Source organism: Sphaeramia orbicularis, chromosome 22, assembly GCF_902148855.1.
Source record: "Sphaeramia orbicularis chromosome 22, fSphaOr1.1, whole genome shotgun sequence".
Lineage (NCBI taxonomy): Eukaryota > Metazoa > Chordata > Actinopteri > Kurtiformes > Apogonidae > Sphaeramia > Sphaeramia orbicularis.
The window spans coordinates 33,731,747-33,748,780 of NC_043978.1; the positions used below are offsets into that span (position 1 = coordinate 33,731,747).

The 17,034-nt window shown below is 37.2% G+C and overlaps 1 protein-coding gene across 6 annotated transcripts in view; it reads left to right on the forward strand.

Annotated features, from left to right (window-relative positions):
* flvcr2a (FLVCR choline and putative heme transporter 2a) overlaps nt 1-16,865 on the forward strand; it is a 32,687-nt gene extending 15,822 nt beyond the window's left edge. For 4 of the 6 annotated variants that reach the window (XM_030126577.1, XM_030126575.1, XM_030126573.1 and 1 more), the window contains 9 exons: nt 1,259-1,399; nt 3,136-3,203; nt 5,254-5,357; nt 9,037-9,147; nt 9,870-9,975; nt 10,062-10,173; nt 13,227-13,291; nt 14,459-14,578; nt 15,505-16,865. In XM_030126577.1, the coding sequence (XP_029982437.1) occupies nt 1,259-1,399; nt 3,136-3,203; nt 5,254-5,357; nt 9,037-9,147; nt 9,870-9,975; nt 10,062-10,173; nt 13,227-13,291; nt 14,459-14,533 (782 nt within the window). In that variant the 3' untranslated portion in view covers nt 14,534-14,578; nt 15,505-16,865. The remainder of the gene's footprint in view (nt 1-1,258; nt 1,400-3,135; nt 3,204-5,253; nt 5,358-9,036; nt 9,148-9,869; nt 9,976-10,061; nt 10,174-13,226; nt 13,292-14,458; nt 14,579-15,504) is intronic. The other 2 variants (XM_030126578.1, XM_030126576.1) reach the window with 1 other exon arrangement.
* Nucleotides 16,866-17,034: the final 169 nt, after the last annotated feature.

The following is a 17,034-nucleotide window of genomic DNA, read 5'->3' on the forward strand; positions in this document are numbered from 1 at the left end:
ATGAAGATTTTCCTTCATATTAGGGTCTCTAATCCACACCTGAACAGCATTTTAGGTCATTAAAACTGACACTTTGTTACAATGTCTTAGAAAGTGATTTTTTTCCATGTGTATCCATGTGGACAGGAAGAAAATAAGCGAGCACAAAACGATAGTGGCCACTCTAACTCTCACATGTATAATGGTGCTCAGTGTAATGAACATGTACTTGAAACATCAAATATAAGTCATATAAATGTGTAAGTCAGTGTATTACCTGTGGTAGCTCATGGTCAGCACAGACATGTGTAGGAGACAGACTTATGTGCAGCGTTGTGGCAAATTCTAAATGATATAAAGAGCCTTTTGACAACTCAAATCAACGGTTACAGTAATGTCAGTTTGTAATGTAACTTGTTGCTGCTCGAGTTTACATCCGACTAGAGCCACTGAGTCCGCTGCATCCAGTATTACCTGAAGATATCTGGTGTTCACAGTTTAAAGTCCACCAGAAATAATGGTTAGTGTGAGTGTTTGTATGTTTGTAGTGGTATGTACTCGTTTTTTACCTCCGCCACGGAGGTTATGTTTTTGCCAGGGTTTGTTTGTCTGTCTGTTTGTCTGTCCGTTAGCGTGCAACATAACTCAAAAAGTTATGGACAGATTTTGATGAAATATTCAGGGTTTGTTGGAAATGGGATAAGGAAGAAATGATTAAATTTTGGTGGTGATTGGGGGTGGGGGGGCCCACGGGGGGTGCGCAGACCAGAAAATTTCATCAAAATCTGTCCATAACTTTTTGAGTTATGTTGCACACTAACGGACAGACAAACAGACAGACAGACAGACAGAAAAACAAACCCTGGCAAAAACATAACCTCCTTGGTGTGGGGGGGCCACGGGGGGGGGCACTGATCAGCCTTGGCGGAGGTCTACGCTCTCCGAGTGCTTCTAGTTTTGTTTTGTTTTTTTTGGTGTGAATAGGTATATTTTGTAAAACAAACATTGGGTGCACAGAAAAATATCCATATCAGTGTGGACCGGCCATGGTCAGGAGACTTATCTATAAAAGACTGTCAATCACTTATTTGTTATTGTACAACAGCATGTGAGTATGCACGTTTATCTTCCAGCATTACTACACCTTTGTCAGAGCGTACATCCTCTACCTTCACACTGACCTTTGACCTCTGTCTGAGTCTGCACTGGCCGATAGTGGAGCAGACAGTAAATTATCCCAGCCTGAAATATGTTGTGTATCTGTTTGTGTGTTTTCCAGTGTTCCAGGAGAAACCAGAGATCCCTCCCAGCCAGGCTCAGGCTCAGGCCCAGAGCATCTCTGCTGATGAGTACTCCTACACAGCCTCTATCTTAAGGCTGCTGCGGAACAAGAACTTCATGCTTCTGGTGGTCAGCTATGGTGGGTCCCATCCCTTTTTAAAGACTGACAGAGTGACCACAGATTAGGAGGAGGAGGTCGATTCATCTGCAGATAGCACTGCTAAAACTTAAATGGCTGGAAATTAGCAATATGCAACTTGAAAACATATAACTTGAAGTAAAAGTATAGAAATAAAAATAAGGCAATGGCTCCTGCCACAGTACTGTGGCACAAAATATCAGTTTGTCTATTGCCACAGAGACAATCAAATGTCAGCATTTGTACTAGAGCCAGTCACTAATACTGTTACAGGAACTCATTAAGCTCTTGTTGCCACAATACTGTGGTGATAGATGGCATATACTTCAATGCATTCTTTTGTGCATTTTGCTACCACAGTATTTTGGCAATTGATCAAAGAAATGAAAAATTAGTGATAGTATGTAGTATAGAATAGAATAGGAATTATTGTTTTAAATGCTCTATATGTTGTTTTATGGTGTTTGCTCTGTGCAGTCAGTGAGATTGAGGCTAAAGAAGGTGGGCAGACAAGTTACCAGTCTACACATGATATAATGAGGGTGCTGATTGGCTCTGTGGTAATAGACAAACGGATATTTTTTACCATAGTACTGTGTCAATAGCCCCTTTCGTAAAAATAAATCAATCAAAAGTCATTGTAATGAATCACTAATTCTGAAACTGAATATCAAATTAACCACAGAACATTTTATTTTCCCTCAAAGTAAGTAATTGAGTGGTTGAAAACCCTACTATTAGCAAAAATCTTCAATCAGCACCAAGTAATTTACAAAAATCATTAAGTTATCTGTCTCTAATAGAAGCTAATCATCAGCACATTTTTATAGTTTTGGTCAGAGTATGAAAGCTCTGCTCAGCAGCCGAATAAAACACGGCAGGTGGACATGAACATCACACTTCTTTGTCAAAATGAAATGCTGCTAACCAAACCTAACAGCTTTAATCAAAGTATGCAACGTTTATGACTCTTTCAAAGCTGGAACATCGCTGCCTGTAGTGGCTAAAAATAGCTGTTCTTTTGGTGTCTTTGTTTACATGGTTTTGAGCCTTTTGTCTAAAAATTCCCTTTCAGTGTATAAGTAGCAAGAATTAATATTTGCATAGGAAGCTCATATGCATGAAGTACATACAGTTCAGAAGAATCTTAAGGCTTGACTCTTTTCTTTTACAGATGATTGTAATATGCTTTAAAAATACTCATATAAACATGCTGTTGGTTCATAGAATGGTCACACAGTATGATATCATGAGGACAGTCATTGTGAGTCATTTCATGATGTCTTCATTACAGGTCATTCCCTACAGTAATAACATACTCTTATCATAGGTCACAGATGTTGCAATGTTGGGGTGAAGGGCAACAAAGACGCCTTAAAGTCTATGTTTCTGTCTGGATACTTAAACTCACCTTTATCAGATACTGTACAGATATGAGGATTTGTCATTAGTGCACACGTGTAGCATTGATCTAATGGTCCTCTGAGGTGTCACATACTCATCTAAGTGTTTAAAGACTCAAAGGTCATTGCTGAATTATGATGAGTGTAAAAAATATGAAATGTGTAATCTGTAAATGTTGGAACTATGTTGAAGTTTTGATAAAGTCTTGAGGCTACTGTGCACTTGATGTGTGAGGTTATTTGTAGAGGGAGGCAAGATGTCCCATCTGGAGTGTCTTCTTTCCCTACAGGTGTTTTCTGAAATGGACAGACACAGTTTGTTTTTTTCTGCAGGGCTGAACGTCGGCTGCTTCTACGCTGTTTCTACGCTGTTGAACCGGATGATCATTGAACACTATCCGGTAAATCCCAGTGTGCCCACAGGAACACATGCGCCTTCCTAAATCTAAGTATTTGTCTTTCACTCCCTGTTTTATATTCTTTCTCATATTATTACTCCTTCTTTCCCTCTTTTGTGACATACACCAAGGCCCAATCCCAGTCCATCCCATGGCCCTAATTCCAGTTAATCCAGATCTACAAAGGTTAAGGGTTGAAAACTTCATTTCTGTCTCTCATCTTTGAATGTAATACAGTTTTTATAGAACTAATGTCTTATGGGGCACAACCTGAATGGGTTGGACTTGACGCCTCTATTTGGAAGTGAGCCTTGTCACTACTTCTGTTGCATTGACATCTATAAAACTGTAGTTGAGATGACCCTGACACAGAAACACTGAGTCTGGGACTCTGGTTGTTATGACTTACAGCGTCCAAGACAAGATAACGGCACGATGTAAAATATCACAGCTACAGACCTGATCAAAATCTTAAGACCAGTTGAAAAATAGCTAGAATTTACCTTTTGCACATTTGGATCTTAATGAGGTTTTAAGTAGAGCTACAATATACAAAAGCAAGAAGGGGGAGTGAGACAAAAAGCACTTTGAAAAAGTAATTTATTGAAAACAACAAGTAAATTGAAATAGGCTGTTTATCAGCTGATCAAAAGTTTAAGACTGCAGGCTATAAAAGCCAAAATCTGCTCAAAATTCTCATTTTCTGTCAGACATTCACACGGTCATTCCCTCATAATGGCTAAAGCTAAGAAGCTTTCTCTTCTTGAACGTGGTCGGATCGTCGAGCTGCATAAGTAAGGCCTCTCACAGCGTGCCATTGCTGCTGAAGTTGGACACAGTAAGACAGTCATTCTAAATTTTTTGACAGATCCTGAGCATTATGGAACAAAAAAGTCAAGTGGTAGACCCAAAAAAATTACACCTGTGCTGAGCCGGAGGATCCGATTGACTGTCCGTCAAGACACAGGGCGGTCCTCGACCCAAATTAAGGCCCTTACTGGTGCTGACTGCAGCGCAATAACCATCAGACGGCATCTGCGGGAAAAGGGTTTCAAAAACAAAAACGAATTCAAAGACCTCGTCTCCTACAACGCCAGAAAACTGCCCGTTTAGACTTTGCCAGGGAGCATCAAACATGGGACAGTGAAAGGTGGAAAAAAGTTTTATTCTCTGATGAGAAAAAATTTAACCTTGACGGTCCAGATGGCTTCCAACGTTACTGGCATGACAAGGAGATTCCACCTGAGATGTTTTCTACCCGGTGCAGTGGAGGGGGGTCCATCATGATCTGGGGTGCTTTGTCATTCAGTGGAACACTGGAGCTTCAGGTGGTGTAGGGTCGTCAAACGGCGGCTGGTTACGTGCAGATGTTGCAGCGGGCATCCCTCATGACTGAGGGCCCTCGTCTGTGTGGTAACAGCTGGGTTTAAAAACAGGACCATGCTGCAGTTCACAATGCTCGCTTGACGAAGGACTTCTTCAGGGAGAATAACATCACTCTTTTGGACCATCCCGCATGTTCCCCTGATTTAAATCCAATAGAGAACATTTGGGGATGGATGGCAAGGGAAGTTTATAAAAATGGCCATCAGTTCCAGACAGTTGATGCCCTTCATGAAGCCATCTTCACCACTTGGAGCAATGTTCCCACCAGCCTCCTGGAAACACTCACATCAAGCATGCCCAAACGAATTTTTGAAGTGATTAACAAGAACGGTGGAGCTACTCATTACTGAGTCCTACTGAGAAAATTTTTTGTTCTGGTTTGGAGAGTTTTTTGTAATTTTTTGAGCGATGGTCTTAAACTTTTGATCAGCTGATAAACAGCCTATTTCAGTTTACTTGTTGTTTTCAATAAATTACTTTTTCAAAGTGCTTTTTGTCTCACTCCCCCTTCTTGCTTTTGTATATTGTAGCTCTACTTAAAACCTCATTGAGATCCAAACATGCAAAAGGTAAATTCTAGCTATTTTTCAACTGGTCTTAAGATTTTGATCAGGTCTGTATCTTATATTGTCTATCAGAGCTGAAGTGTTGATGTTTTTCCTCAAAGGGTGAAGAGGTGAATGCTGGGAGAATCGGCCTCACCATTATCATTGCTGGTATGGTGGGATCCCTCATATGTGGCATTTGGCTCGACAAGACCAAAAGCTACAGGTAAGACCTGTCTTTTAGTTATTAGAATGAATGGAAACTGTAACTGAGGCCAAAATTAGCACTGAAAAAATTATTTTATAGACAATAAAGATGAGACTATTAAAGCCATGCACAGTAAATAAAAACTAAATAAGTTTATAATTAACAACATGAAATAAAAACAAAGAAGTGCAAGTAGAATCATCTTTGTTTTCTGTTTTCTCATCTGTTTGTACTGCAGTGTCTGTACTATACTGCTTCTTCTAATAAAAATGCACCATAACAGTCTAATTCCATTTTTTAATGATGTATGGGTTAACAAATCATATTTAACATTATTGGTTCTTTCACCCTATCGTTTTCAGCTTGTATAAGTAAAAAAAAATCAAGCAAAAAAACTGAACAAAACTGAAATAAAACTTGTCATTTTCTTAACATGAATAAAATCTACCTGTACAATCACAAAATTAAGCTAAATAGAAATTAACACTTTGAAAAATAAATCCCCCTTTTGTTGATAGAAATGGAGAATATCTTTAATTTCTTTTGGCTACAAGGTTCAGCAGCACTCGTACTTTATTTTTTTTTGTCTTATATACTTCCTGGGTAGCTGGGATGGCATCCAGCACCTTCGCAAACCTCTTGAGGACTAAGCAGTTTAGATAATGAATGAACAAATAATATATTCCCTGTAAACCAAAACCTCATGAACAGGATGTGTTCAGATGTAACTTGAAGGCTTCAGGGTAAACAGTTCCTCTTGTTTGTTCAGATAGTGAATGAACAAATAATATATTCCCTGTAAACCGAAACTCATGAGCTCAAACAGGATGTGTTCAGATGTAACTTGAAGGCTTCAGGGTCAACAGTTCCAATTGTTCAGATAGTGAATGAACAAATAATATATTCCCTGTAAACCGAAAACTCATGAGCTCAAACAGGATGTGTTCAGATGTAACTTGAAGGCTTCAGGGTCAACAGTTCCTCTTGTTTGCTCAAGTGTTAGCTATGTTAGCTTTAAAACATGGACTCCTTGCATGAGTGTCTTTTAAATCCATTCATCCATTCATATCTGAGAGAGATGTCTGAGTGAATTAAACCGTTTGGTCAAAGTGGGTACGAATGAGAATCCAGCGGAAGTCGAGTTTTATATCTGACGTCCATTTCTGCTTATCAGAACTGACAGTGTGTACTCTACTGGTCCTCCCAGGTCGCATCGCAGGCCTTGTGCCACTACATTCAAGCATAAAAACAGTAATAATGCTTTCTTAAAAATGAATATATATCACTATTACCTGATCCCTTATTCGGTTATTTTTTATTTTAATCTGTAAATCAGTAATAGCAGCAGGTTCTGCCCTTCTACACACGACAGTTTTCTGGCATGCAAACCATTCTGATCCTCAGATTCTTAACATGCCATTAGGATACTTAGCTGTCAAAGCAACCGGGCCCAGATTCATGTTGTTGACCCTCATGCTCCCATTGTCAGATGTGGGAGAGACTGAAAGGACTAAGTTATATTAACAAAAAAATGTTTGGGAGCAATATCTTACGCGTGGTTGTACAAGAGACAGCATCAGTGGTGTTAAGCCTGTTTATGTGGGGCTTGACAAGTGGTCTTCAGAGAGTCAAAATATTGTTTTACTCTGGCACTGCCTTTCCAAAGCGGGTCACAGAGGTGTTTTTATTGTAGTAACTGTTTTCAGAGAACAATACACTGCAATAATGTGTTATATGACATTTTCCTAATTAAAATAGTGAGACAGTTTAGAATCCATGTGAAATAGAAGAGTGGCTTCAGTCTTAATAGAAGATAATGGTATAAAGGATGCAAAAACACAAAAACTATGTTAATATCACAAAATGAAAATTACATAAAACATGCAAATAAGAAAAAAACAATGTTAACCCATAAAGACCCCGTGTTACTTTTCCGTCAGTTCCCAAATTCATTTTTTTCTCTTTTTAGCCTTTCTTAGGCAATTTATCACCATTTATTATAATATTATCCTCTGTATTTTGCGTGTCTTTAATAAAAGTCATGTATTTTCCCATATTTAATTCACAGATCATATAGCTGTTCATAAAAACTAGGTTTAAAGTTAATTGTCATAGTATCAGAAACAAAGAAAAAAAAATGAGGAAAATGTGACTTTTTCAACAAAATCTCTCATTAACTACACATAAACCCAGTGTGTCCATCCACTGTCATTAATCCAACTCCATGGGTTTTACTGATGAATCAATATTGTAGAAGATGACAGTGTTTCCATGGTAACTACAGAACCTCTCAACATCCAAATGGGTCATATCTGATGACCATGAAAAGATGAATAACTGCATTTCAGCTGAGATATTTCAACATATTGACAGGTTTAGTTGATCAGAAGTTATTAAACATTTTAGATTAGTTGATGATTTTGGTTGCCAGTGGTTGTTTGGGTCTTTATGGGTTAATATCACAAAATGAAAATTACATAAAACATCCAAATAAGAAAAAACAATGTCATGTATGTTTTAGAGAAAGATATGCCTATGTTTTATATGTTATATGAAATTTCTTATAATGCCAAGCTCCTTGATCTTAATGTAATGAGAGAAGCTGTATTTACTTAAAAAGAAGGAATGTATTACTTACATTGCAGAAACAGAACATGCTATCATTATGGGACCTTCTTAAAAGAATTGTCATTTTGTAAAAATGTTATATTCTAAATAAAAAGCCGAAAAAACCTATACATAACATGAGACAAGAATAAAAGATGCAACCAGAAGAAAACATACAAAAAATTACATGAAAGATGCAACAAACCAATAGCAATGTAAAAGCCATAGGACATAACAAAAAATAATAATGTGTCATGAATAATCAAATGTTTTGGAGACAAATATTTATGGTTTTGTAAAAGACACTGGGATATGAAATTCCCCATAATGTTAAGCTTCTTTATTTTGGTTTAATGAGAGAGGATTTGCAAAAAAAAAAACAAAAACAAAAACCCAAAGCTACCTTGTTGCTGCTAAGAAGGCTATTTCAGAAAACTAGTGTAGCCCAGAACTCCCAGACATAAGCAAGGGGTGGATATAGTAGAGCTATTAGAGTAGAGGAAAAGCATGGTACCTTCTTCGGAGTTGTGACATCCTACTGTTTTTTGGTTAAGGTTAAAAAAAAGAAAAAGACACAAAAGATATAACAAGACATACAAATCACAGATGAAAATGACAAATGATTCAACAAGATGAAAACAATGTAAAAGACACAAGATGACAATGACAGACAATGGAACAAGAAAAGATGAAGAAACAGGCATAAAAGATGCAAGAACAGAACAGTATGAAAGACAAAAGAAAAAAAATAACTTCAAAGACGTAAATAGAAAAAAACAACATGAAAGATGTAACCAGACAAAAAGGATATAAAAGCCACAAGACCAAAATGACATAAAAGATTAACACAATTTAAAAAAATAAATAAATAAAAAGGCTTATTTACTTTATATATGAATTAGCTATAGATGGTGTGCTGCTGCCTCAATATCCCTCTCTCTCATTGTTACAAATATAGACTCTATTATTGACATTTTGATATTCCAGTAAAGTGCATTTAATTCCACACTGTTCTGAGTGTCTGTAAAACGTTTGAGAAAATGTGCACTTTCACAGTATAATGACTGTTATTCCTGTTGCCATTCTGCAGACAGACCACCTTGTTTGTGTATCTCATGTCTCTGATTGGGATGCTCGTCTATGCTTTCACCCTCAACCTGGGTCACCTGTGGGTGGTGTTCATCACAGCTGGAGTCTTAGGGTAGGTACATGAACAGCGAAGAGTAAAGGCCACTGTGGAAAAATCCATAATAACGTGCAAAATGCGGGTAAATATTATCCCAGATAGGTTGTTAGCCAGCATGTAATGGTTCTCTGTATGATTTACTGTATTTTAAACCACCTCGCACAAAGTAATGATCCATACATACATATGTTTTCTGTAAAGTCATGAAAATGTACTTAATTGTGTAACAATATAAAAGTAGGAACTAAGATGTAAGCATAATCTAGCGCTTTCTGACGTCATGGTTACAGTTAATGGTGTTTTCATGCTTTTAACACGGCCACTATAGATAAGGTTTGATGGTCTGATAGTGACTCAATCTTGATATTATGATCAATCCCGTGTGTCACATTTAATTCCAGCTCTTGAAATCCTCCTGCTCGTGTCTTAAAACATTCTGGGAAACTGTTTCTCTTCATTTTGTGTTGTTTTGCTTCCTTTTTTTTTTTTTTACATTAATGGTCCTCAAACTCCCCAGTCTAAGAGCTTTGTCCTTACAGTTATTATTGCTATTTGTGGTAAGCTGATTATGCCCATATCTGGTTTCCATAGCAATTCCTTTGTGCGACTTAAATAGTTGAAACCCAGACAGGATGTGTTCTACTGCAATTTATTCTTGTCCTACTTTAGGTTTTTGCATGTGTGAAGCTGTTTCATATTCCTCTGCAGCTCAAAGTAAAGTGTGTGTGTGTCTGCAGCTTCTTCATGACGGGTTATCTGCCTCTGGGCTTCGAGTTTGCAGTCGAACTCACCTACCCAGAATCAGAGGGAACCTCATCTGGACTGTTGAACTGCTCAGCTCAGGTGTGCAAATGTTCACATGCTCACACCTAAAGAGAACAGTCCTGAAGGTGCTCTGTAAACATTTCCCAAATCTCTTTTCATTTCAGATCTTTGGAATCATTTTCACCATCTCTCAAGGGAAGATTATCGACCACTGGGGCACTGTAGCAGGAAACATCTTCCTGTGTATCTTTCTGCTAATAGGAACAGTAATGACAGGTAACTATTAACCTTAGATTTGTCTCCCCTGCGAATCTCTGTGCTCTCAATAGAGAACAACAGCAGGGACCTTTGAACATGTGTTACTGTAATACAGTACATTTGCACAGTATTAGATGGAGCTGCAACAAAGCATGAAGTATTGTGCATTGTGTTTACAGTCCTAGAGATACTTAGGCATAGATGTACAGTTTTGTGGAATAAGGTTGCCCCCTAGTGGTCAAATTTTATTAAAGGCAGTACACATTTTAATACAAACCAGACAAACCACAAAACCTCATTAAGATGCAGGATACAACACCTCAGTCTGATGATTCATTCTTTCTTTCTTTTTATTTTCTTAACCCATAAAGACCCAAACATCCATCACTGACCGAAATCATCTACTGACCCAAAATGTTTAATACCTGTTGATCCACTAATTCTGTCAATACATATAAGTAAGTGGTGTAAAATGCAGTGTCTCAACTTTTCATGGTCATCAGATATGACCCATTTGGACGTTCAGCGGCTCCATAGTGAACGTGGAAACACTGTCATCTTCTACAACATTGATTCACCAGTAAAACATTGAGTTTGATCAATGAGAGTGGATGGAAATGTTTGGTTTATGTTCAGTTAACGATATATTTTACTGAAAAACATCTGTTTTTCTGCAGTTTTCTCTTTTTTTGATATAATAACCCTCAACTTTAGTCTGAGCTTTTATGAACATCTTCATGATCAGTAAATTAAATATAGGAAAATACATGATTTGTACTGATAAATTACAAAATACAGAGAATAATATTTCTAATATATGGTGATAAGTCACTGAAGAAAGGTTAAATATAGAGAAAATTTCATATGGGAACTGACTTAAAAGTAGCGCTGGGTCTTTATGGGTTAAGCTGATCAAAAAGTGAATTTCCTTCTGGGAATCAATAAATTTAATCTGTATCTGTACATAAAACAATTTAATGTTTTAACCAATACCAAATACTGAAACATATTTTTTTGTGTTGTAAACATAATTATATGACTCAATTTTGATATAACACATCATTATTGGTAATAACACACAGAAATGTTGACAAATCTATACTAATCGACTCACCACTTCCTGTTTTAACATTTCTTTGAGCCTTTATACATTTATGGTGAAGCAGAATTTAACATTTAGTAAGACTCTTATGTCATGAATCATCAGAATCAGAATACTTTCTTAATCCCAGGGGCAAATTAGGGACAAATTATTGTCAACTAAAGTACTAAAACACAGACGAAGTAAGTAAGGAGAAAAAAGTTTAAAAGTACGAGAAAGGCAGGAGCGACTGAAACCGGCTGCATGCTGGTTTAATGTTTAAAAGGACCCCGATTAGCTGCCACCAAAGTGACAAGCTAAACATCCCCCCGTCCTGTTCGATGGCCACATCTGGCCCATGTACCTGAAACACAAAAATATCATGCAGGCTGCATGCTGGTTGACACGTATACTGTCTGTCATAAAAACTCTGAATCAATGAAATCAATGTTACTGCCTCTTGTCAGTTCACCAGTCCTTCAGTCAGATTTTTAGTTTTCTGACGGGTCAAATTCAACCCTTATATCAGAACCACTGGACTCACACAAGGGCAGTGAGTTTGCTTTGTAAAGCCACTGGCTCGACTGGTTAATTTGTGACTTTGGTTAAATGTGGAAAAAAGTATTAAAACACCACATTGATACAACAACACAAGGGACAGAATGGCCTTTCCAGTTGGAAACCTCTAGTAGGTTTAAGAGGCTTCAGGGCACTGTGGGGAAGGACTGTGACTGGAAAAAAATAAGTAAAAATACTGCAAATATAACACAAACTTAAATAGATGGTGATTTTACTGTTTTGGCGGGCTTTTCTCAGGAGATGATGCTAGTATATAAACTCACTAAAACTAATTAACCAATTCACAGCCTCTTACAGTTCTGCAGAAGTGTAAGAGTATGATTCTCTGTCATATTCATGTCCCTGAAAACCTCCTGTCTCACATCCAGACACTCAGCTTCTTTCCAACTTTGTATTAGTTTTCAGAATCATGCTGTGGTTGGAGTTAGGCTGAGAATGGGGATAAAGTTGCTTTTAAAACAGTTGTTTCTCATTGCTTCTGGACACTATGTGTGACACTCTTTTTACAAAACTGTATGTGCTAACCACGAAATGTTACACAAAACCAGCAAAGCCTCATACATCTTTTGCAAAAGCAAACAATTCTTTGACAACTTGTCAAACTCTTGTAAAAAATTGTATTTATGTGTCAATACAGTACACACAAGCCACCATCTGAATAACGACATGAGGCACCAACTACACACTCACATATCAATGAAAAACATGTGTGACTGTGCAGGGAAACAGTTTTCAGTAGCTTTGACTGTATGACAGTTTGCAAATGTGTTTTCTGAATGTAGCAAATACCTTGAAAAAAGTTGTTTCTACCCTCAAAATATTCTCCAAAAGAAAGGAAGATATTCAAATTATACCTTTTTGTTGATCAGGTTGTAAAGTTTCATCCACATCTGATGAAACTTAGTCTGAAGCGTACACTCTGTTTAGCAAAATCTGAAAATGTATTGGCTGCAAATGTTTATCGTTTTAGAGACAGTGCTTCAAGAGTCACTGTTGAGCAGTCACAAAACTGCAAAACCAATAACAGATTAAAGCAAAGTATTTAGAATTTCTCACTTGTGTTAACATACACAACTAAAAACCTGAAGAGAAGTGATGGTTGAGAAAGTTAATCATTGTAAGAAAAAAAAATCCTATTATTTTTAAAGATTCATTTACTTCTTGGTGTACAGTAGCTGTGCATTAACACTGTAATTTCTCTGGTATACTCTGAAACAACTCAAATTATAACATTCAGCATGATATAAGTTGTGGAGAAACCCCTTAGTATTTTGGATTGTACTGGTGAGTTTAAAAAAGTAAGAAAAACTTAAAAGAAAAAAATATGAAATTGATATTTAACATTACAGAGTGCCATACACTTACAAAGAAAAGTTATCACTGTCCACATTTCTGTTTTTGTAAATTACAGGATTTATCAGGTCTGACCTCCGACGGCAGAAGGCCAACATCCAGACTGAGGTGCAGACAGTGAGTGTAAGTACTTGTGTGTTTGATACATGATGCCAAAGGTAGGGTCTTCACATCCCGTGGACTGGGATTGTGTCAGATACGGCCTTGGCTTTGGGCTGAATCTGCTCTCAATGGGCTCTGCTGGCTCTTCCTCTGCCGTGCACTGCTGCGAACATGCACATGGCTAAACACACTGCTGCACGGATGAAACACGTCTTTCAGAACTCACATAAAACCTCTCTTCTTAAACACTGTTTGCGGAAAACACAACTCTGCTTTGTCTGACAGCTCTTCAACTAACAGCATGGGCGCAAAGTTTTGCTGTAAAACCCACTTTGCTCATAACTGTTGAGTACACACAAATAAAAAACAACTTGAAATTGAAAAAAAAAAAAATGTTCTGGTGGGATTAAAAAAACCTCAAAGGGGCTTATTAAAAGAGATCCCATTAAATAATATTGGGTGCAGTTAAAAGCTGTCAAACAGATGCAATGATCTGTAATAATCACATCACTGCCAGAATCCAGCAACATTTAAACAAAGGAAGTTACTTGATCTTGCATCAGTATACTTAAAAATAAACACTTTGTTTGGTTTGTTGCTCAAAAGTATGTAACAAACCACATTAAAATTCAGTGAAACAGAAAACTAAATGAAAAGGCCTCCAGCTACTCAAACTCACCTCTCAGTATGAACACTGAACGCCTTTTTAAACAATTACCTGTGTGTTCCCTGGAGCTCATTTGTCACCTTTTTGGCTGCTTTTTGTCATCCTCCTTCCTTTGCCCATAATATTCCATTTCTAACAAAACAAATGCAGCTAAAAATGCTGGAAAGCTGCCCACTAACAGCTTGAAAAGACAAGAATGTATTTGTTGATGATGCTCATTTGCTAAATTGTTAGAAATGAGAATATAGATTTTGCAGCTGCTGAAAATGAGCTGTAAAAAGACTATTCTTAATGAAAAGTATAAAACATATATTGTAAATAAATGGCATTGTCATATTTAATGTGTTAACTTTTACATAACTTTAAACTGCACATTAGACTCTTCTTGTTGGTGCGGGTTTAGACAGTTCGCAGGTAGTATGGCTTGGTGTGCAGGGGTTTCTGGGGTCTGAAAGGAGGTGTGGTATGAGGGGGTCCTTCTGGGCCCCTCAGAGATGTGACCCCCCAAGCTATCATTCCAGCCTGCAGACTCTGAGTCTTCGATTCAGGACTATGGGGCCACGTCATGCAGCATCCCCTGGCAACGGCAGTCTTGACATATACCCACAAGCTCACAAAAATCTAAACACATACCTGCCAAGGTAGGGGCAAACACACACTGAAACTTTAACATCAGTGAAACGAAACCTCACACACACTGTGCAAAAGAGTGACAACAGACAGTACTGACAATATTAGAAACTTTATAAAAGGAACATTTTGTTATACAGAAATAAAAGGTCTTATGGGGTTTGTCCCAAATGCATGACAGGTATTTATAAACGTGTCTTAAAAAATCTGGGTCACTAATAAAGTCTACAGTGCTACTTGGCTGTCATTTCAAGACACTGTATTGAGTCAAAATGTGAAATTCTATCGAATGAGAGAATGGGTTTTACTCAAGAGGAATATTTGTCTCAGAGCTACGAGTTGTACTTCAAAACACTGTCTGCACATTACAATACTTTCAGTTTTCTGATTCCTTCTAATGCAAAATATATAAATCTATACAGATATATATATGAATATATTTATATATGTTATTACACTTTGTTGTATATTTTAAAAACATGAGCCAGCCAGCACTTTTGTCATTTGTTTTCCAGTTCATCTTGGTAAAGTAGGTTAGATTTAACAGTTGATCTCTGATGCAGATAATTGTAGACCAGTGTAATGTGAGGTTTTCATTCATAGACATCTGTGAAACATGCACATTTGCTATTACATAATGAAATCTAAAATTAAAAAGCAATCAAGTTCCAGTTTTTCACTGTCTTTGTTTTGAGTCAGAAACATCTAAGAAAAATATCTGTGGAAGTTTTATTCCCTGTTGTTTATCTGTTGGATATGCTGAGTGTGTATTTTATTGTGCGTATTTATGGTTTGTTGCAAAAAGTGAATGAAATGTTTTGAGATGTTAACACTGAATATATGCAAATGATGTAAAGTCTGTGTTTTTTTTCTAGATGCTGTGACGAATTCATGTGCCTTCATGATTGTTATAATGTCCTGTCTGTGTCCTTTACAGAAAATGACAGCTGATCTAGAAGGAGGTGTTGCTCCACCTGAAATCCTCAAAGAGGGAAAGTTATAAGAAGATTCAGAGCAATAAACACCAGCAACATGAATAGAAAAAAACACAAGCACATATTCACATGCAAAAACATGCACACACACAGCTGGAGAATAGAAGACACTCCAGTGAAGAGTGAGCACATGAAACCTGATGAACCTCAGTGAGGCTTTGTGAACACAGTGTGAACCAGCTGTTCCTTTAATGTACTGTACAACACGACGCACCAGAGACTCCCACTAGCATCCCAAGTGCAACTGAGCCCAACCCAAAATAAGCACAAATCAATCATGCACACGGGAAGTGCTTGGGGAAACTTCAGATTTTTGCATCCTGAGATTAAAACATCCTCATTTTGGGCATTTCAAATGTCTTCAGTGCAATACAACTGCCACTTTAGTGACTCCTAAACATTAGTACAATCTGAAACTGAAATCAGCTTTAAGCTCTAATCCTTGGCTCTCACCGTCCTCCTTAGTATTACTGTAGTGCTCTACGCAGTACAATGAGCAATATAATTTAACTGTTTCCTCATATTGGACAAATATTATATAAAATTGTCTTTACATTGCTGAAGGTGTACTTTTGAGTGTTCTGTTTTTAGAATATGCATGATTCATGCAGACTTAGGACTGTGACATGTTTTCCTGTCATGGCTGCATCATCAAGGCTTTTAGACCATCCACCTGCTGTTCAGGATCACATTAAGTATTACTTCTGATTACTGCTGACTATATGATGCTGTGCATCTGAGAACTTTTTGGATGTCCAGGATTGTCCTTGTTGAACTGTAAGTGACCTGCTTTATCATAAAGGAAGTGAGACACTGGAAGAATGGATGTGATGATGGAAGAAGAAAACATCTGGAACACTACAGAATGCCTCCACAGCCCAGAGTGTGGAGTGAGGATAAGGCAAATTAATAGATTGCACTTGTCATTTTGCACAAGAGTTTTCTTGGTGTATAATTCTCTTTAACTTGAAAGATGTTACTGAGAAATGTAGCCATTGCTGTGATCAGTGTTTGTATAGTGTGTCAGTAATGTATGTATTAACTTAATGTGCTATAGATTGTTTGGTGATTTCCTTTTTTTTTTTATATGATAGTCATGTGACTGTGACAGGTGCCAGTTATTCTGTCAGTGGCATTTTTACAACTTTTACAGTACTGTGGAAATGTTTTCACACCCTGGTGTTTGTACATTATATTACATATTAATCACTCATGTTGTTAATATTTTCTAGACCAAAATACTCAGTGTATTGTTTGCATTGTTTTTAGTTACAGTGGGTCATAATAAAATTAAACAGGTAAATAAGTTGAAAGCACAAATGAGTCAAGTTTGTTTGATACCAAGTAAAATTAGCTGTGGTAGATAAACTAAAACCAAACTTCACACGCTATTCTCCTGTTTGCTGATGTTCCATGCACAAACACACAGAGCTGAGAAGCCATAATAAGATGTTTGTATCTGAATGTAGTGC